Here is a 21,847-nt window from a genome sequence, read left to right on the forward strand (position 1 = left end):
TACTGATGGGCACATTATGAGCCAGTTCTCTGAGCTAGATGCTAACCTATATCTTATAAGACAGAAGTATACTCAGTAAGATGGCTTTCTTAAAATAAAATCTAAAATATACTGGACACTATATGTACACACATATATATATATATATATATAATTGCCAATAAATTAATAGATGTATGTGTATACGTATATATATGTCAACACATATACACTTACATTTAGTGCCCTATCACAATAGGGGAGAGTGAAAGTTAACAATAACATTAAATTGAGGATATACCAATATATACCCAATGAATATGTACACGCACCTCTTTTCAATATTGGCCTGGAGTTTTTTGTTTTTTTTTACTTGCTGCCCTTAATAGTGTATTTTTATTCCATATTTTTCAAAAGGTTTCTTATTGCCCCCAAAGCAAGAGGAAAATAAAGAATCAAGGGTTAACAGAAGCAGTCGACAAGCAGGCCCCGGGGTTTCAGGGGTTAAGTAGCTCAGAGGGTCTAAGTTCTCTTTGATTGACAGTCCTGAAATCAGTGGCCAATGAGAACGAAGTAGACAGGGACCCACGTGTGGAAGCAGTGCTTTGATTCGTCAAGGGGAGCTGAGGCTGCCTGCAGGAGTCTGAACCCACGTGGAGCTGGCGGCCGTTGATTGAGCCGGAGGGAGGGGCTGAGCCGTACACCGGGAGACTGGGCCCGACCGGAGACAGGCTCCTCCTACTGCGGGGCCCGGTGAGTGTGGCAGAGTGGGGGCATCGGGACGGAGTGTGTAGTGGCCTGGCAAGGACTGAGACAGGCCCGGGATAGAGGCAGATGGAATTGGGAAATAGAGAAGGGGAGAGCAGAGAAAGGCAGGGGAGATGGCACAGGAGAGGCCTGGGGAGAGTTTAGAGAGGTGGGATTGGGAAAACAGTGCCTGGCTTCTACAGGGATGAGGATGGGAGCTATAACCCGGGTGGGAGGGAGATAAAGGAGCTATTGATACAGTGTGTGTGGTGGGGGTACACGAGTAATACTGATGGAGGGGGTATGGGGTACAGCATGAGGTGGCCAATCAGCCATTATCTTTGATATGTTTTTAGATGTGTTTATTGTTATAGTCTAAGTATATGTTCTATATGTCTACATATGTATCTTTACTGTCCTCCATAGTGGTCTCCATATTTTTTTCATTTATTTTTTTAACAAAAACATTGAGATCTTGCTTCTGTTTAGATCCTTTTTTGTGGTTTTATACAGCCTGGGGGTGGTGGTTTAAAAAATAAAAAAAAATCCAACATGTCTATAAAGTGTTACGCCAAGTGTTTAAAGGGTTACGGGACACAGGGATTTTCGCAGGTTGCTGTAGCCTGACCTTGTTTACTATTATAACACTTCTTTCTAGTCAGCGCTCTGTGTTCTGGCCTGCACTCTACACTTTCCTCTGCCCAGGTGGATCTCTGCTCATCCCCTTTAATTCACTCTTGGCAACCCATCAAATTCCAGACAACCAACCATTTCTGCCTCCCTCCCTTGCAGGCATAATGCTCTCCCTTCCCTTCATACATAAACACACTTCTAAGAAGCAACACACCTTTCCTTGCTCTTTATCTGGCGTCTGTTCGTTAGCTGTAATAGGGTACATATTATGTTTACGTTGTAGTGATCCCCTTGTACAGTTTACATTCTTTGCCTGTGTTAAAATGTTACGTCCCTTATATGCATTCCGACTTGTGTTTAAAAACCTGTGGGGTGTAACTTCACCGAGTGTAACCCTTCTCTCCTTTTGCAGGACAGGTCCTTTTTAAACAACGTCAGACAACAGCACCACTACCTCCCCTTGAAGATGTTTCCTCAGAACAGGCCCCCAGTAAGTACCACGACTGCACTTCTGTATGACTGTCCCGTTTTAAAGGGACAGTCTAGTATCCCATACATCCCCACCAGTTGTGTCAGGAAAGCACTCCGGATGAAATTAGTTGAGTTGCTTTCTGCTCATGCAGATGGGGTCTGGTTGCCCAAGCCGCTGGTTGGCATGAGTATACACGCTACTGTGCAGGAGATCTGTTCAAATTCGTGTCCGGCAATGCAAATAGCTGTGAGGTGGCAAGTAAAAAAAGAGTAAAGGCTATTATATGCATTAAGGTGCATGTAATGGCTGGAGTGTCCCTTTAATCATTCGTGCTGTATGATGGCTCATAAATTCTCTTCCTGCGCTCTAACATAAAGGGTGCTCCACAGGCTTCAAAGATCTTACAACTCCACCTTATTTTACATTGAGAGTTATCTATCATGTCGTAGTTTTTGCATTGCTAAATTTATCAAAATTACCTAGCTTTTTGTTTCTATCCCGACAAAGATATTAAGTCTAAAAGCGCTGCGTTAAATGAGGTAAACTGGGGTCATTTGGTAAAACAAGCATATATGTAATCGATTCCCAGTCCAGAATTGCCTTGCACCTACTCTAGCCAACTTGCAAAGGTAGGTGGTTGAGTATGGAGATGGCATCCAGCCGGCAGCTACTCGGAGAGGCACCAGTTCTGCCTCATAATCAGCGGTAAAGGTAAGTGTGCGGTACCGTTGACCACTGGGCATTTGCGAGGTTTACCAGATGGTTTCTCCAGACCTGTGCAAAGGCTAATCTACAACAAAACAAAGAACAATCTTGCAATTAGGAGCGAGTCTCTCTTCTAAATCTATCCTTTTACACTTCAGAACATAATGTGTAATGCCACACAGCGGTTTTTTTTATTTAGCTGTATTATATAGACGTCTTAAGTGAATGATATGGGTGCCATCTTTTCTTGGGACGTGTATGATTATTGCTCTTTTAACTCAGTCCTCCTTCGTTAAACTGATGATTGTTTGCTGCTTCAGGCAGCATTTGTAAGAATGGGGTGAGGATTTATTAGATGTGCAGATTTTGCCATCACTAGGAACCTGTCAGGCAAACCCAATAATTTTAAGTAAGCGTTTCGAATACATCGGCACAAACAAAATTTAATTTTAATGAAATGGGTATGCCGCAAATCATATGATTGGACTGGAGTGTCTCTAAGTCCTGAATGTCACAAATAAGGCAATCTATAATGGTCTGGATTGATACATACGAAAAGATGCAGCAGAACAAATGGTACATATGTGATGGTCCTGTGATCAATGTAGCCGGACTTAACAAATATGTAATATTGTTCAGCCTGCAAGCGTTTTTTTTTTTTTAATTTTTTTTTTTTATTATTATTTATTTTTTTATGTCGTCCTAAACTACATATTTAGTGTGTGCTCTTGATGTTTAGGACATGTTAGATGTTTGGCAGCAGATTACTGCATTGAAATGTGAAGCTGCTGATGCCGGTTACCGGTACGGTTACCGGTACGACATATTTCTTCGCTTACTGTTGAACCTAGTGGAATGGACCCTAGATGCTAAATTTAATTTATTACCTATGAGTTCAGTGCAAAACGCGTTGGGTGGTTCGTATCATGTCTCCCTTGTGGGCCGTGTAACCTCGCTTCTGCATATCAATGTGGTGGACTATTGACCATAAATAAGTGTGGAGGTCTTCAGCCGTGCTGTTGTAGTTTCAGTGACGTTCCAGAGGAGTGGAGCGGGCCTGAATGCTGCAGTTCTGAATTCAGTTCTTGGCCCTGCTGAGTGTGTTGGGGGGGGGGTTAAAACACTGGTAAAGATCTGTCGTGTGATGTCCCATACTGCTCTGCATTCATCATTCTAGTAAGAAACCATATAGTTCTGTGGAGCGACTATTCGAACCCCTAAAGAAACAGCCTAATGTTTTCTATTTGCATTGTGCTGTTTGTAAACTACCCACTTTGCTAGTAAAACATATGCAAATAGCCTTGTACTGTTACTCATGAGACACAGTTGATGTCTTAGCCCGGTAATTCATATTCATGTTCTTACGGTGTAGTGATGGTAACTTTTGGCCCATGGAGCAAGTCTACCAAGTACTACAGCAGGCCCCTAAGTCTCATTGGGGTGAGTTCATTTAAAAGAAACATTGCAGGACAGCTGAACGTGCAAGACCGGTTACAGTTAAATTATTCTTGTGCCCTTTTCCGCTGTCTCCGTTGTAGAAAAAGCAAAGAACAAAATCAAGCGTGACAAACTCCTTGAATGTAATACGGGCTGTGTAGGTTCTGTTGAAATGTACGTTACGGCGTTCCTTCACATCGATCATCAGCAGTTCCCTCGCTATTTATTGCCAGGATGTTATATCACTTCCTAGCGGGGAACCTCGGTAGAGCCACGTGAAGGAAGCGCTCAGAGGGGTTTCTGCTGCTACCACCCAAGCTTAAAGAACCCTGGCTTAGCTGATCTTTGGACGTATTGTGTTTATCTGGGATCCAGCTTCCAGTAGCCACAAATTCTGAACCGAGACTGGGATATCATGTGAGGCTGAAAATATTCAGCTCACTTCTGAGTTTGACTTCATGTAAGATTGTGTGTGCGCATGTGTGGCATATGTTGGCTTGTTTTATAGCAAAAACCTAAAAATGTTTGCTTGTGAGGCTCCACATCACATGGTGCAGTTGCGCACCACTTTAATGTGTTCTTTTTAGGGACGACTTTTATATATTCTCATGGTTTCAGTCCATATTTTGTGAAATCCCCATTATTGTAAACTTGTAAGTCTGAAGCACTGGTTTAGATTTTCTCTTAATTTCAGCCCTTCAGTTCATAAATCACAATCTAGCCAGAGAGAGAAAAGTTATGGCTGCTATACAATTAAGATGTTGCTCGGATTGATGATACAGGTGTGTATATATAGGATTAATTTGGTTAATTTAGGATCTCTTGGACATATTCGCTGCATCCTGTCTACTTGTGGATAATCGGTCCTGAACAGGTTATACCTGTGCAAACTACTTTGGCTAATAAGGCCTCCTCATCCTTAGAAGCAGATTAAATTGTGTCTTAGTGGTGTCATCGTATAATACCTCAGTTAGGTAAAGTAGCTTACAAGAGATGCCTTCATTTTTAAGACTGTCCAACTATGATGGCAGATGTGTGTGAGAAGTTGCTTTCTTTTTCTTCTTCTGCTGGTTTGATTGTTCTAGTAAACGGCAAAGCAGGATGCCCTATTCTTGTAAAGTAAGTTCTCTGGTTTAAATCTATAGCTTGTGTAATTTATTTTAAAACAGGCTCATTAGAAACTTATAGTGTTGAATTCTGAAACCCTTCCCAGAAATAATCCTTTAATTGCATGAAAGTTTGCCTTGTTCGTAATTTTCCCAGGACCGCTTGATTGCCATGTGACACAAAAGTGGCCAATTTTTTCTTTCTTTCATAATTTAAACCTTTAGTGTGTGTGTGTGTGGGGGGTGGTGTAAAATTACAAATCTGCTTTAAACTGCTAGAGTATGCAGTAACTTTTAAATAATTTTTACCGACTGTAATAAATGTATATAAAATGTGTTTATACTTTATAGCATCAATTATTTACATTTGTGTGCTATGACATGGCTCAAATGGACTAATATAAGCTAAAGAGGACCCACTTTTGTATGCCAAGGTGGGCAGCCGTCTATAAAGCTATCAGGGTTTGAGCTTATGCTGGTATTAAATAACTTTTCAGCTTTTCCAATGTGCTGGTAACCCTTTTGAAGAGGTAACTTGGTTTGTAAGGATAAAGTGGGGGGACTTTAAAACAAAGTTAGTATATGCTAGCTTTTGCCTGGTAAAACAGTACCTTGCTTGTCATACCAGTTAATGACAGGGAAAAAAAAAATCTTCTTGGAGGGCCTGGGGAAAAAAAAACCATAGTCCCTCTCTGGAAAAGAGGTGTCCCTTGTAAGGTGGGAACATGCTGACAGTCCTTTTAAGAAGGGTAAGTAGATGTACTATGTTCTGTGGCTGTTGACGGCTGTCATCACGGATATAGCTTGAGAACTACAGATAACATGCTTTGGTAGGCTTTAGCTAAATGTGCACCTGTAAGCGACAGTTTGGAAGAATGCATATTAGGAAACTGAGTACTTTTAATATGATTTTATTAAAAAAAATAAACGCATTTACCCGTTACAGAAATTACAGTACTACAGCTGCCGTCGCCATTCTCCTCCATGGTCTGACTATATTTGCGGCTGATTTGCTGCTTGATGCAGCCAATTGGTGGCAGGAAAGCAGTTCCATTGAAATAAATGGGAGTGCTTGCCACACACAGATTTCTGGAGACCACTACCTGCAGCATTTCCCGAGCCAGGGCAGGTATTGGGAACGGCCCCTTTTAAATTCCGTGTGGCTTGTCACTAACAACCTTGTCATGTCAGGTTTATCATTTGATTGACCAGTGAAACCGTTTCTTTCACTGAACCCTATTGGGCTTGCGTGGACTTGGGCGGATTTTACTGTATACAGATTGCTGCCAGCATTCTTTACTTATTGTAGTTGGTTTCTGTCTCTTGTAACTCCTCCTGTGGCTGCCTCAGCAGAAGACAGGAAGCATTAATATTTACACTTTCATGAAAGAAAATAGTTGCTGAGCTTCCTTTTGAAGTCTGGAGCAGAAGCAGTCGATCACATGAATGCTTGCAAAATATCAACATTCAGATTGCTGCCACTCCCACTGACTAAAGAAGAATGCCTGCACAAATCTGCATGCAGCAAAATGTACTCCCATATACATTCAACATAAAAATAGGGCTGTCTTATGCTTGTAAGGAATATATATTTGTCTCGCGCCAAGTACTCACCCATAATGCGCTGCTGTTTGAGAAGCTAGTTCTCGCTTCCTGGAACACTCAACAGCCTCCTGGAAGCGAGCCCCCTCATCACGACACGTGACGTAATCATGTAAATATGGATGCTGTGATTGGTATAGCTTTATATCACCTCGAGCTAATACCCCTTTTTTCGAATTTTGACTAGGAAAGGCATGACACACCTGGTGAACACTAGATTTAGTGCCGTTAGGTCCCACTGGGAAAAAGTTTTGCTTTTAGTTAAGAAAAATATACTTTGCCGAAGCACCCCACTAACAATATAATTCCGCATTTGATGGGTGGGGGGATTCTGCAGGGGTTTTAATTCCCAAACTTTACTATTCCTTATGAAGGGGGTGCCCTATGTCTCATCACTGGACAGTGTCTCTTGCTACTCTTATGTAGTGAAGAGTGGATCTGGTTAATGTTACTTTTGATGATTTTTGTAATGATCTCTATCAGCCATGTTAAAGGGCAGGAGTACTGAGGAAAAACATGCTGGAAGTAGGGATCTGTTTGTAAACGGCTCTCAGTCAATATAGTAACCTGTCAGACTGCTTTAAATGTATGTGTGCCCTATATCTGGAAAATGTGTAATATTTTGTGCCTGCCATGGTAGTATTGAGATTAGTGCTACCTTCACCAAATTTTGGATGTAAATAGTTACTAGAGAGTAAAGCTATCTCAGCCTGCTGATAAAAGTTACATGTGGCTGCTTTAAGCTTTTGTGTGTACATGTTTGCACGATATCTTCTGAATTGAAGATCTTGTTCTTGTAAGGTATATAACCAGGCATATACTTGAATCGGGCATTGCTGGGCGTCATGCCACTGCTTGCGTGGAGAATTCTGTATACGGTAAAATGTTCCAGTTAAACATTAACCATTTTTGTCCTCCGCAGGCACATCTCCAGGCATCTGTGGCAGCAGGGGGGGCGTCTGGCCCTCCCCAGAGCCTAAAACTAACCTATCCTGAGACTTTGGACCGAATTAAGGAAGAATTCCAGTTTCTGCAGAGTCAGTACCACAGGTAAGGCTGCACGGTTGGGTACGAAAGCTGAGAGCAAGGGTCATCCTTGAGGTGCTGATAAAAGGAAAGCAGAAACTAGTTGGCATATTACAATGTGCACTGCTTGCAGGATAAGTTCTAGTTGGATGCTATTGTTCAGCGTACCGGCATTTGTTAAATGTATATGTTCTCGCCACGTGTTCTGATGACTTACTGTTGAGTAATAACTGTCAAAAGCAAATCCATAATTTAAGGTGGTGAATCTTTATAGTGAACTGAAAATTACAAATGTAAGCTATTTACTGAGTTTTGTGACATGGCCAATGTAGATATTAGCAGAGACATAATTTCATTCTTTATTATAAACATAGCTAGGGACACTTGAGACCTCCTGATGCCATATGTATTTATAACAAATCGCACGAGTTCTGCAAGTATTGATCCTAGTTATTTTGGTGATCAATAATACCTGTCGGAATAAGTGATTCTTCACCCTACTTTGCCCTTTCATCTTTGGGGTTGTCAAGAATTGGCCATTGGCTTGTTTCTTAATGACAAGCTAGGAAGCTGGTGGACATTTATAAGATATGGCAGACTATATCTACCAACATTTATTGATTTAGAGCAATACCCCCACATAGTCTTTACATACTGGTTTACCCTTCTAGCAATGTGTTGGTTGGCCTTGAATCCAATGCGTTAATTTACTAAATCCAACACTCTATGGATGAAATAAAACTACATTGTCGTATTTACGGATTAAACAACGGACATCTATTAGAAAATCACCTTATGAATGTGCTATTCTAACAATTGGCAAACTATTGTAACTTGGCTACCTAAGGCTACAAATATCAAATTCAGCGATGTAAAGGCTTAAACCAAATATCTCACAACTAATTACTTTGACTGAAAAGGTACTAGCTATGCCATTTTTAATGAGAACATTTAGGTAAGCTAAAAGATGTGAAGACCGTCTCCTCTTTAATTACGCCACCTTGTAGCACACGTTTCTCTGTCTTCTAGACAATGCCACAAGTAAATATTTGCCCTTTGCTGGTTTTGATTTCCCCTGAAAAGAATGCTGTTTTTAAATAGTCTATTCCTGAATATTCTTGCCAAATATTTTATTTGGCACAAGTCTTTAGGGTTAAATAATCAAGTGTCGCGCGGGCAGGCCTGGTTTGGCCATCAGAACAGTGCTCGATAGTGCCTCCCGCATCCCAATCATTCTCCGTCTGATCCGGAGTGCTGCTATTCTTCTCTCGCGTACCTGTGATGTATGGATGTGATGCTTGATGTAGTGGTTTAATTTCTTACAACAATGCGCATTTCAACCTATACATGACAGTTTTGTGTATGTTAAATGAGCAAAGAGGGAGTGTGGCAGTGGATGAGATATATATATATATTTTATCTCTTTTTTTTTTTTCTTTTTAACTTTTACATAATGGAGTACAATATTTAGAAAAATAAGGAAATTTTGCTTTGATGCATTCATACCCGGCAAATATTCTTCGCTCCTAGATAACTGGTATAAGAAGGTAAAAGGGAGAACAGGTATTTTGTCTCAAAATATTTTAGGAGGTATGATTGAGTGCTGATCTGACTAGAATAATGTTAGGTCAAATCTCTGATGTGGAAAGTATACAGAGATTTTTTTTATCGGATTGGAGGGAGTCCATAAATTTCATTTGCCACAAGGCCTCCCGGGAGCTTAAGATCATGTGACCAAATACATCTATACAGTAAACGTAGTACACAATGGTTTTGTGTGTGCGTTTGTTTTAACAAGATTGCGTTGCTTTGCCCAGATCTTTGAAAAAGCGCTTTTATGTTCACTTTTTTTTTTTAAATTTATTTAACGCATATATAATATTTATTATACATCCCCCTTTTATGAATGCAGAAACAAAAGTCACAATTACATATAACGCATGCTTTACGGAGGAAAATGGATAAAGTTGTATTTGTCCAAGAGTCTTATTTAGTCAAATGTCTTTTATTCGGCCAACGTAAAAAAGCTTTCAGGTTGAAAGTGGGACAACTTGGGTCCCAAAAACCTTGCTTTATTGCTATTGCACAAATGATACCCTTTCTTCTGGAAACGGTATCTATCACTTAGAAATTATACCATTTATAACCGTGGTCCCGACTTGTGTGTATGAGGTGAGCAGAGCTATCTCCTTATCGTTTGGGCGGTTATTACTCCCTTTCTAAGTTAGTGCTCCTACACAATGTAGGCAGTCCATTTCAAGTCATTAATAATGGCTGCAGTCTCGCACCCAAATTAGCATTACATTTTTTCATGCATGTTGGAGTCCATTTTGCATCGACTCAAAAGCACTTCACCGCATGCAAATTGGAGCATGCATCGCTTTAGTTATCGAGGTTAGAAAATCGGACTTCAGTCCGTCTGGTTGCCGCGATTGAACCCAGGAAGCCGCTCTACTGAGCGTACGCAAAATCTGACGCATGCTCTCTGCTTTCAGCAGGTGGGGAGAAGTCAACATGAAATGCACTGGAGTTACTGCAAAATGGACTGCAGAATACACTTAACATTGAAATAGGGCTGCAGCGCTCTTTTTCAGTTAATGTGTTCCTCGGGGATGATTGTACTTTTGCTGCATGGTGGTGAATGAGAGATTTTAATCAAATCTCTCAATTTCTGGGTGGCTAAACTGTGTGTAACTGTGGAGTAAAGCCCACACCACCTGTTTAATGAGCCTCTAATATATACACACAACCTGTGCGGTGTTCAATGTGGGGTTTTTTTTTGTTTGTTTTTTACACGTTTTGGCTAACCATTGATCTTACTGTTTTGTAGTTTAAAGATGGAGTGTGAGAAGCTTGCTACAGAGAAAACTGAGATCCAGCGGCACTATGTCATGGTAAGCCTCTGGGTGTGAGGTGCTGGAGGGTGTTTTGTGGCAATAAGTGGTTGATGGATACAGTTGGTGTGAATGAAATTAACAATGCTTCTTTCCGGGGAGCAGATTCGTAAAGAATTGATATAAATTTGATGGGAGATCCTGTAATTTCATGCAGGCTTTGGATTTCTCATAGTTAGAGAGGGGCTTGACTGATAACTGGTACATGGGATTGTTTATAATGGACATGGTTGCGTAGATAACATGACTATAAGCAGTACAGGTTTGAGGCAGGGGTTAGCGGTAAGATTTAATTTGCCTAAAGTGAAATATGGACTATTATGGACGTCATAATAGGTTTGAGAAGTTAAGGGAGGTTTTTCTTGTGTTGAGGCCATGCTGCTCTTGGTTCTCTACCATTTCATCGATTGTTCCCTCATTCTTTGCAGTATTATGAAATGTCTTATGGGCTGAATATTGAAATGCATAAACAGGTAAAATACTCCTACCTTCACTTTCTTCCATGTTATCCCTACAATGTTATCCCTACAATGTCTCCCTCTTAATTGAATCCCCCATTCTTTTTAATGTTTACATATACTGCTTCTTTCAGGACGGATACGTAAACGTATTCATGGATAATAAGTTTACTGTAATGAACGTCAGCGTTTTATGGCGCAACATGTTTTATCTGATTAAACCTTTTGAATGTATCCATGCAATAATTGTTCTTGGGTTATTTTGAGAAAGTGTTACATCGCGGAGTTCCTTAAATTGTTTAGTCTGTGTATACTGAAATATTTCTGTATAGCTAAAGACAGATGGTATGGGGAAGCTTCTGGACTTTACGGTACACAGTACTGTTTGCTTCCCCATTTTTAATCACACGTCTGCAGCCTAATAAAACTTTATTCCTACATCTCGCTTCAGACAGAAATCGCCAAGCGTCTGAATGTTATCTGTGCCCAACTTGTGCCCTTTTTATCTCAAGAGGTGAGTGTTACTTTGGCTTTTTCTTGAATAAATGCTGTCTACCCTTTCTTTCCTCCTTATTCCTCCCTCTCAAATCTGTCTGTTTTTGTGCTCCCCTCCTTCTTTCTTCTACTATTTTGCGCTGACCGTTTTTTCTCCCGTCCCATTGTTTCAGCATCAGCAGCAGGTGGTACAGGCTGTTGAAAGAGCCAAACAGGTGACCATGGCAGAGCTGAATGCTGCCATCGGGGTACGTTTCATCCCCCCTCAACTGACCGTGGTGTGTACACTCCCCTCAACTTTACAGGGTGCCTTCACTCTTCTTTACGTTTTGCTATATAGAATTTAACCTTCTGACTTAAGCTAAAATTTGCTTGTAGATTAGCACGACATGTGTCGTTAATAAATTTGTTTATTGCATTGTTAAAAGGCTGCGTGTACGTTGATAGAAAAAAAAAATACACATGAGCAACGATTGCTCCTGTAATTTAATTTTCAAGAACGTAGATTAATGTGTTTATTCGTATGTATAATCCTTGTATTTCCTATCTATACTGCCCCTACAGGGTTAATATAGATTTTTACATATAAAGCTTAGCATGTGACAAGTTGATTTGGGTATTAAGCAAATGATACAGCAAATATTTTAAATTTTCCTTTTGTGCATTACCATCAAGTTAGAATCTTTTAGTTACATTGTCGGCAATGCAGAAATTATCTATGGTTATTTATAGTAAATTTATGGTTGTGTAGAGTTTACAGTATTGAAAATTGCCCCCTTAGATGTGGGGCATCTTTTTAGTGTTTGGAAGCCAAGATTGTGATGCACTACTTGCTATATGCCACAATGCCATGGAAAGTCATTGCATTATAACACTATATAAATAAAAAAAGAAAAAATTCTAAGAAGCAGCTGAGAAATATGAAATATTTCAGAACTGCTCTGCCAAGGGGTATTTATATTTGGAAACTGATACTAAACTAGAACTAAACTAAAATAAGGTTGTTGTGGATGTAAATTGATCTCTTTTTGTGCAAACAGGACGAGATGGGCAATGGAAACAATCTTTGGGTGTACAGTCAACACTGCAGTAAAAATGAAACATGGAAATGTTTGAATTAAGTGTAGAATTAATCTGTTGTCTCTTCTCTTGGTTGTCACCTTCCCCCCTCCTCTGCACCATCTCTCCATTCTTCCTCCCCAATCACCCTCATCCTCCCACCAACAGCACCAGCTGCAGGCTCAGCATCTCTCCCACCATGCACCCCCCATTCCCTTGACTCCTCATCCATCCAGCCTGCAGCCCCCCAGCCTAGCTGCTGCCACTAGTGCCTCCAGCCTACTTGCCCTGTCTGGTGTCCTTGGTTTGCAAAGTCAGCTAGCTGCTAAAGAGGATGCAGAGCACAGAGGTATGTGTTTAATGACCATGGTCCTTTATGGTTTCTGGATGTGAAGTGGATTTTGTAGGTGTTTCCGTTTGAAACAGCCCGAGGGTCATCTGAGCAGGCGAACGGAGGGGGCCCTTGAGGTGCATAAAGCTGGTTTTCTGTTGCTTTACGTCAGATGCCCTAAATGATAAAGATCGGAAGGCTATATGATGTTTTATAAGTGTCATAACAAGCCAAGATGTGTAGTTAATATAGCACAGAAATCCATTCATTAATGCATGTTTTGTAGAAGAGAATTCAGACACTCGTTATCAGATATTTAAATCTGGTGCAATACTAATTCTATTGAAGTAACTATACAAATAGAGTCCATCTTGCATGACCAGAAAGCGCTGGTATGTAAGCTGTATAGTGTTCTGCAGGGCAGAATTTTATCTGGCCTGGTCGGCAATATGTAAGAATTATGTGTCCTGGAAACCTTGGTTGATGTGGTAACCCTAATGTAAGCTTGCATGTGCAGCAGCACATCAAATGGATGCTAGCAAAACAATAAGAGTCGGTAGCATAAATGATATTGGCTACCGCCATTCCCACTGATTTTAATGGGATCCTATGCATTTAACATAAAAATAGGACCGGTCGCGTGTCGTACCATTTTAAACAAACCTCTAGTGTGGCATACCTCTATCACAACATACCAACCCTTAGAATATGTCTAGGGGACAACTCTAAAAACCACAACTAAATACTTTATTAAAATGTTACAATGACCAGAATTAAACAGGCTTTTGCTTTTATTCAATGTCTAACTTTCAGACCTTGATGAATAAAATGTTTCTACTGCTGGGATGGATGTAAAATAGGTCCATTGTCTCCTCAGGTTATCACCGTCCGAGCTGCATTATCATAAAAGCTGCCGCTTAAGGCATTAAAAAAATACTGCATCTTAATTTCAGGTGGCTGGTTCCAGGGATCAGAAAGGGTAGAACTTTTGGCAAATACGAAATCCATACAATTAATCTGTTTTCATAGATATATTGCTCAGTAAATCACTGTCTTTAGATCTGGACTATATTGGATTGGTAGGCGAGGGAGCAGACGTGCTTTATGCATTTGCAGAAAAATGGTATTTTGGATGGTGAATGTATGTTTTCTTAGCGGTCCAGTAAATAAGGTCATTTGTGGAAAATAATATTGGGGGTTTTTAAGGTCTTACGCTTTGGTTACATTAGTTTTGTGTCTTTTTTTTTTTTTTTATTTCCCATGTGAGCCAATTTCAAGAAATTACATTTCAGCAATGCCCCAGTTTTTATACCCTACATACCAAAATAACATCACAAACCAACACTTACTGCCTTTGGCAGATTCTATGTGCCTAGGAGCCCTTTTTTACGTAAGCTTGTTTAAGATCTGGTTTTCATTTGGTGCAACCTTTGTTTCTGGGGTGATTGTAAGCATTTTAAAGTCTAAATGGTTTGCGTTGTAGCTGAGTGATGCATTATTCTATTTCAAAAGAGGGAATAGAAATCTAGATCTCTGGTGGGGGAATGATTATAAATTAATAATCTTGACTAAAATTAACCAGCTCTTTTCCTTCTTTCCTATCTTGTTTCCATGGAGACAGAGAGAGACCCAGGGCCTGTAAGTACAACCCTGCTTTATATTGTGTGTGTGTGTGTGGGGGGGGGGGGGGGGGTGCTAATTCTGTCCTTGGGCTATTGTTGGGGGACACCCCTGGGCTTATACTTCCAAGTTTAGAGGCTGGAGGTTTTAAAACATGTAACCTAAGCTGCACTGATCTGCTGCTTGGCATCTAAAGTTTTCTGTCTACTGGGAGGCAGGCAACATACAGTACTGTGTGACCTATAAGATTGTAGGGCAAGAAATGGCTTCAGTTATTGTAGCTTTGACAGCCTCATATGGAACCATATCCAAATTATTCTCCATCGTAACATACTGTATAATGCAGCATTTTTGTGTTCTTCCTTTGCCTTAGTGTACAAAATTACAACACCTTTTAGATTTACATAGCAGCTTCAGAACACACGATTGTTAAGATGTACATGCAGTGTTAAATATAGTGAAAGCCTACGCAAGGTCATCTTTGCAATCAGAAGGTTTCTGATGAAATGTGCTGGGAATAATGCAACTTTTTTTCTAGTGTAGCGATTTTGATTCATGTTGTGTGGCTTAAATAGATTTAACTCTTTTCTCTATCTTGCATGGCACCACAGAGCTGTGTGACTCTCCCAAATGGGGATCGTGTAAGGTCGTTATCTGATTATTTAAACAGTAACAAGAAACGTAAAACAGAAGAGAAGGATTTTGGCACAGATTACGTAAGTGGGCTTTATAGCTGCTTCTCCTAGTTTGCTAGCCGTTTTTCCCGTTTCCTAATGTGATATTTTGTCTCTTCAGGGCAGCGATGCTGACCGGAGTGAGGATAACCTGGTGGTGGATGAGGTAAATTTTGCAACTGATATCAGGATAGTGGTTGGTGCTGGGAATTGTAGGTGTGATGTCCTGAACAATGAAATAAATGGATGTGGTAAACCTCAATAAGCAATATATGTCTCTCCTCAGGACCCTGCATCCCCTCATAGTGTCCACTCCTACTCCTCACGGGAGAATGGTGTAGATAAATCAGCTCTACAAAGGAAAGAGCCGCCTCCTGCTAGCCCAAATTCTATGACCTCATCCAGCAGTGTGTCTCCCTCAAGGAACAAAGATCTGCCTGCGGTAAGAAGCATGGTTATAGAGGTCAGAGTATCTAGGTTATGCCCGATCATGGGGCCCACTAACAGCGTAGCAACTTTCCACCTTCAGCACAGCATATCAACCTGTCTCTATCACTAAACCTGAAATTAATCAATGCAGCTTATAGTGCGAGCACAACCTAAAGGCAATTTTAAGACTTATAACAAGGTTTTAACCTGCTTGTTGTGAAGCTTCTTAAGCTTGGTGTTTTGGTCATCTTATGAAAAGCGCCTGTGCTGTTTGTTAGAAATAATATTAGAGCTTGAAAATGTTGTTGTATAAGATACACTATATGGACAAAAAGTATTGCGACACACCTCTTCATTATTAAATTCAGGTGTTTCATTCAGAACCATAGCCACAGGTATATAAAGTCAAGCACCTACCCATGCAGTCTCCATTTACAAACATTTGTGGAAAAAATGGGTTATTCTGAAGAGATCAGTGAATTCAAGCGTGCTACTGTGATGCAACCTTTGCAATAATCAGTTAGTGAAATGTCATCCCTGCTAGACAATCTCCGGTCAACTGTAAGTGGTGGTATTGGAAAGTCTAAGAGTTTACGAACAGCAGCAACTCTGCCACAAAGCGGAAGACCACATAAACCCACACTGCTGAAGCGCTTGGTGCGTAAAAGTCATCAGTGCTCTGCTGATTCCATAGCTGAAGAGTACCAAGCTTCCACTGACATTAATATCAGCACAAAGTGTGTGGCAGGAGATTCATAGAATGAGTTTCTATGGTCGAGCAGCTGCATACAATCCTTGCATCACCAAGTACAATTTGAAGCACCGGATCGAGTGGTGTAAAGCATGCTGCCACTGGGCTCTGGAGCAGTGGAAGCTTGTTCTGTAGAGTGACAAATCACGCTTATTTTGGCAGTCCAGATGCGTATGGATTTGGAGGATGCCTGAAAAACGTTACCTGCCTGACTGTACTGCCAACTGTAAAGTTGTGGTAGAGAAGGGATAATGGGAAAGGGACTGTTCCAGTGTTTTGGGTCCCTTAATTCCACTGAAGGAAATCTTTATGCTTCAGGATACCAAAACATTCTGAACAATGCTATGCTTCCAACTTTGTAGGAACAGTTTGGGGAAGGCCCTTTTCTATTTCAGCATGACTGTACCCCAGTGCACAAAGCAAGGTCCATAAAGACATGGTTGGATGAGTTTGAGCAAGAACTTGACTGGCCCGCACAGAGCCGTGACCTCAACCCCATCGTACACACCTTTGGGATAAACTGGAATGAAGATTGCGAACCAGGAATTTTCGTCCAAATGTTCTACTGAAAATTTTCCACAGAAACTCTCCAAAATCTTGTGGAAAGCCTTCCCAGAAGAGCGGAACCTATTATACCTGCAATGACGGGACCAACTACATATTAATGTCTATTTTAAGAATGCAATGTCATCAAAGTCTCTGTTGGTGTAATGGTCAGGTGTCGCAATACTTTTGTCCATATAGTGTACTTCATGTATCTTATGCTGCCATATTATGTGTTCAGAAATGTATGCATTTTTATCTGTTTAATACCAATTGCAAATAGAAACTATGATTATAAATATATAATTTGCTCATTGCCAGTCATGTTTTCAACTGCTAGGATTCACCTACAGTGGCATTCCCTGTGAAATTTCTCTATAAGAATGGCTTACCTCAGCCTACATAATGCATGGTTCATTGAGGTGACTTCCTAGAATGCTGTCAGATATAAGTATGCTTTTATACAGTGCTATTCTTGGAGCAAAAGCTCAGTTTGTTTGGCCCTTCGTAGAGTTAATGAGAGAAAACTGCAAACTCTCCTGTTGAATCTGTATAAATACTACTGTGCCATTTTCCACTATGATGAATTGGTGCTGAAGGTCATGAGTCATTTGTACCCCTGGGTGAGAATTTTCTGTCTCTTGTAGCAAGCGGAAAAAGCAGGTACTCCTGGCTTGAAGCCCAGCACACCAAACTCTCAGACTGATATGAGCACACCAGGGCCCAGTGGGACCAATGCCTCTCAGTTTCGACCTCTCTCAGGCAAATCTGCCATTGACCCTCTTGGTAAGTAGATTTTATTGCTTAAGATATGGTTATGCTTGCTTTGGTTTTCAAACTGATCCCGTTTGTTTTTTCTCACAGCACTGGGGCTTCGTGCTCCTCTTGGTGGGCAAACGGGCTATCCTGCAGCTTTCGGCATTACTCACCCTTCTGTGAATGCCGACGGAGCTGGAGCCTATGCCGGCCTTCACCTTATGTCTCCACAGATCAATGGGGCTACGGCTGCTGGGGCCTATGGACGGGCATCTCTTGTAAGTATTCACTCTATTTTTGGATTCTGTCATCCTAGGTTGCGACTGGTGGTGCTCTCCTGATGTGGGTGCTATCGTTTTGTGTGTTGGGTTTTTAAAAAAAGAAAAAAGGGCCATTAAGTGGGTTTTTGGTTGTTGCTGGCGGTTTATTTATTTATTTTCCTTGCTTTATAGGTTGGTTATGACCCTCATGCCCACATGCGAGGCTTGGGAGCTGCCATGCCAGGAGCTTCATCAGGAAAACCGTGAGTTACAGGGATTGAGCAGCATAAAAGAAATCACCCACATGTTTATTAAGAATTAACCAAATATTTAGTTCTTGGCTAAAAACAAAACCAGATTCTATCTTTTGAATCTGGAACAGCATGTCAACGGTGCACTAGCTTTTACTATATTGCGTCACTGGACTGTGAGACTACTTACAAATATATCTGCTTCAGTCAGTGGCATCCTTAAAGTGTTTTACTGTATCTGCATTGCATTTTTACGGAAACTTTGTTTTTGACGAGGAATGATGAATCTAGTTCAATTGGAAGCCCCCCCCATTGAAATAAATGGCAGAGGTTTTTGTGCATGTGGGTCTCAAGTTTGAGTCAGTCAGTATATTGCATTCCAGGAAATAGTATATTTTCCTATACAGTACAGTATTTTACTTAGAAGGGAATATTTACATTTTGTTATAACATCTATAGTTATGCTGTGTTAAAACTGGTCTTGCAGAATATATGCTTTTATAAAAGTGATGCTGCAAAGTTGGCTTCTTGCCTCTGTTGCTTTTTCTGTAAGCTGTAATCCTAAGGTTTTTAATTATATAGATGTTGTGAATGCCTTATGACCTAAAGCAGAAACTTTAATTCTATACACTAACATTACTGAAACTCACTAAAAGATCTTGAAAATAACTTTCATATAGTATTATCTCAATCACGCCTGTTTCCATTTTACACCTGTAGGGCATACTCTTTCCATGTAAGCGCCGATGGACAGATGCAACCCGTACCCTTCCCTCCTGATGCCCTTATTGGCTCGGGTATTCCTCGTCATGCCAGGCAACTCCACACACTGAATCATGGAGAAGTGGTTTGTGCAGTTACAATTAGCAACTCCACACGTCACGTCTATACCGGAGGCAAAGGATGCGTCAAGGTGTGGGATGTAGGCCAGCCTGGCACGAAAACACCAGTGGCACAGCTGGACTGTTTGGTAAGAAGGGGTTACTATTTGCATGACGTAATATCTGTGCGATGGGTATCATCTATTAATCTATAAATGCCCCCTCCCCTCCTGTATTATTCTCACCGATTTCTTGGTTGGTGAGCTGAGAAGGGAGGTCATTGGAGGGGAAAAAAGCACAGCGTATAGATAGCTTTAATGAACCTTGGTATCCTAAATGCCATTCTTAATAGAGAAAGCATGTTGTGGAGAAACATGCACAAGTTTTTCTATTCATGTTCCAGTGGTCGGTTGATCGTAAATGTCCCTCCCCTAAAGGACTTATTGTTGTCATTGTTCTTTTTACGCTAAAGGAAAATAAAAACCTTCAATGAGTTGAATAGTTTGTGCTGTAGATATATACAATATTGTGTAGTCATTACTAGTTTAGGCTATGGATCTATGTGGGGGGCGCGTAAAATTGTTTGTAAAAGACAAATTTGTACGTCTAAAGCTATTAAAGCTGATGTTTGCATCTGGTTAAAGGGGATAAATGGCACTAAAGTGTCTTGCCAAGTAGGGAACTGCCATTTACATTCTGCCCCTCTACAGAACAGAGATAATTACATCCGCTCCTGTAAGCTCCTTCCGGATGGCCGCAGTCTGATTGTTGGAGGAGAGGCGAGCACGCTCTCGATATGGGACTTGGCATCCCCGACCCCCAGGATAAAAGCAGAGCTCACTTCCTCAGCACCAGCATGTTATGCCCTTGCAATCAGCCCTGATGCTAAGGTCTGTTTCTCATGCTGTTCTGATGGAAATATCGTGGTTTGGGACCTTCAGAACCAGACACTTGTCAGGTGAGATACAAAGATAAATAGTCGTGACTACATGGTCTTAAATTATCAGGGCAGGTTCAGCATAACCAGACTCGTATGTAATCAGTTAATGTGAGATTACTGAAGAATATCAAGGGAGCTTCCCGATATTTTAGAATGTGGTTTGTAAACCCAACATGCTTGTATCCAGAGTGTTCTCATTCAACACTGTCTTCTCCTAGGCAATTTCAGGGCCACACAGATGGTGCCAGCTGCATAGACATTTCTCATGATGGCACCAAACTCTGGACTGGAGGACTGGATAACACTGTGCGCTGCTGGGACTTGAGGGAAGGCAGACAGCTACAACAACATGATTTCAACTCTCAGGTACTGAAAATAGTCAACCTAAAACAAACTTCTTAAACACTTGGAGGAATTTCCAAAAACAGGTTTGTAATGACATGTCAACTAAACAATTTGTGGCGGAGGAATTTCTCATTAGAGCAGTAGTTGTTACAAATGTTGCAGCGCATACAGGAGTTGGGTGTGTAATTTATTAACTAATTTATCATCTTTCTGTAGATCTTCTCTTTAGGGTACTGCCCCACTGGAGAGTGGCTGGCTGTTGGAATGGAGAGCAGTAATGTCGAGGTCCTTCACGTCTCCAAACCAGACAAGTACCAGCTACATCTGCATGAGAGCTGCGTCCTTTCCTTGCAGTTTGCTTCCTGTGGTAAGTCCACCAGCAGTTGAGTGTGTATTTGTGTGCGGAGCAATGTATACCATGCTTACAGTGGTTACTATTAATGTCGATTTGGCAAAGGTAGTTTGGGTATCCTGCTTGTAAGACCAGGATAATTATCCCTACAGTGCATGCCAGATTAATTGCCCTTTATATAAAAAAAAATAGCGAATGCAAGTATCTACTTCATGAATTTATTGTGTTTATGCTGCACAATAAATCATGCATGTGTAGGCTATAGCAAAGGTGGTGTATAGTACCTTGACACCAGTGACACTGTTTTTTTGTCTTTCCAGGTAAATGGTTTGTGAGCACTGGTAAAGACAATTTGCTGAATGCCTGGAGGACACCGTATGGGGCAAGCATATTCCAGGTGAGGAGTGTGTTAAGTGCCTTTGGGCTAAATGGTGAAATTCACTTTAGGAAAAGGCTAATAAATCCATATTTTCTTGTGGTTTATCATCTGCACACTATGCCTCACCCCACTTTCCTTTTAGTGTATGTTTTAATATATATATATCTGGTTTTCACTTATTTCATGCATTCTTCCCTCTTCCTGCAGTCAAAGGAGTCCTCATCTGTCCTGAGCTGTGACGTTTCCACTGATGACCAATTCATTGTCACAGGCTCTGGAGACAAGAAAGCTACGGTCTATGAGGTCATCTACTGAAGGCCCCTATCTAACCAATCATGGGGTCCCATCTCACTGCACGGACCCTTGCAGGGTTGTCCCTCTGTCCCTTGGGTTAGTTTTTGTTTTTAGGTGTATATTTTATCTGTATTGGGCCACGTGTATTTAATAATAAAACTTGAAAATTACTAATCTTGTTTCTTTAATATTAAAGGGAGTAGCACCAGCCTATCTTTCAGGGTTTCTTTGTATGAGCAAAGGTACCTTCAGAGCTGCAAAAGAAAGTCTCTTCTGTGTATAAAGAAGGCCATTTGCATTTGACTTGGCTTTTCTTTCTCCCATATTTGGGTAAAACTTCCATCAACTTCATCCAGTAGTAGGAATGGTTCACAAGATGCAAAGACAAAAAAAAAAAAAACTCGACTTGGACCCTGCTTGTGGATGAAGCACTCTCTTGCACAGATACCATTATATTTGGGTGAATGCTAAATCTATTTTTAAAATAA

At 40.8% G+C, this 21,847-nt stretch overlaps 1 protein-coding gene across 2 annotated transcripts; it reads left to right on the plus strand.

Moving 5' to 3' along the window:
• The first annotated feature begins 613 nt into the window (after positions 1-613).
• LOC128492707 (transducin-like enhancer protein 1) lies at positions 614-21,529 on the plus strand. Of its 2 annotated transcripts, none has more exons than XM_053465370.1 (21): positions 614-736; positions 1,777-1,849; positions 7,604-7,731; positions 10,538-10,601; positions 11,030-11,074; positions 11,511-11,573; positions 11,728-11,832; positions 12,782-12,962; positions 14,566-14,582; positions 15,176-15,280; positions 15,360-15,404; positions 15,525-15,680; positions 17,609-17,747; positions 17,826-17,995; positions 18,170-18,240; positions 18,949-19,198; positions 19,760-20,007; positions 20,208-20,355; positions 20,551-20,701; positions 21,007-21,083; positions 21,273-21,529. In XM_053465370.1, exons 2-21 carry the CDS (start codon positions 1,826-1,828, stop codon positions 21,378-21,380), a joined length of 2,295 nt encoding a protein of 764 aa, XP_053321345.1. In that variant the 5' UTR covers positions 614-736; positions 1,777-1,825; the 3' UTR covers positions 21,381-21,529. The 2 variants fall into 2 exon arrangements, with proteins under 2 accessions (XP_053321345.1, XP_053321354.1); XM_053465379.1 differs by having other exon boundaries at positions 11,728-11,802.
• The last annotated feature ends 318 nt before the right edge of the window (positions 21,530-21,847 follow it).

This window comes from Spea bombifrons, chromosome 1 (genome assembly GCF_027358695.1).
Source record: "Spea bombifrons isolate aSpeBom1 chromosome 1, aSpeBom1.2.pri, whole genome shotgun sequence".
Lineage (NCBI taxonomy): Eukaryota > Metazoa > Chordata > Amphibia > Anura > Pelobatidae > Spea > Spea bombifrons.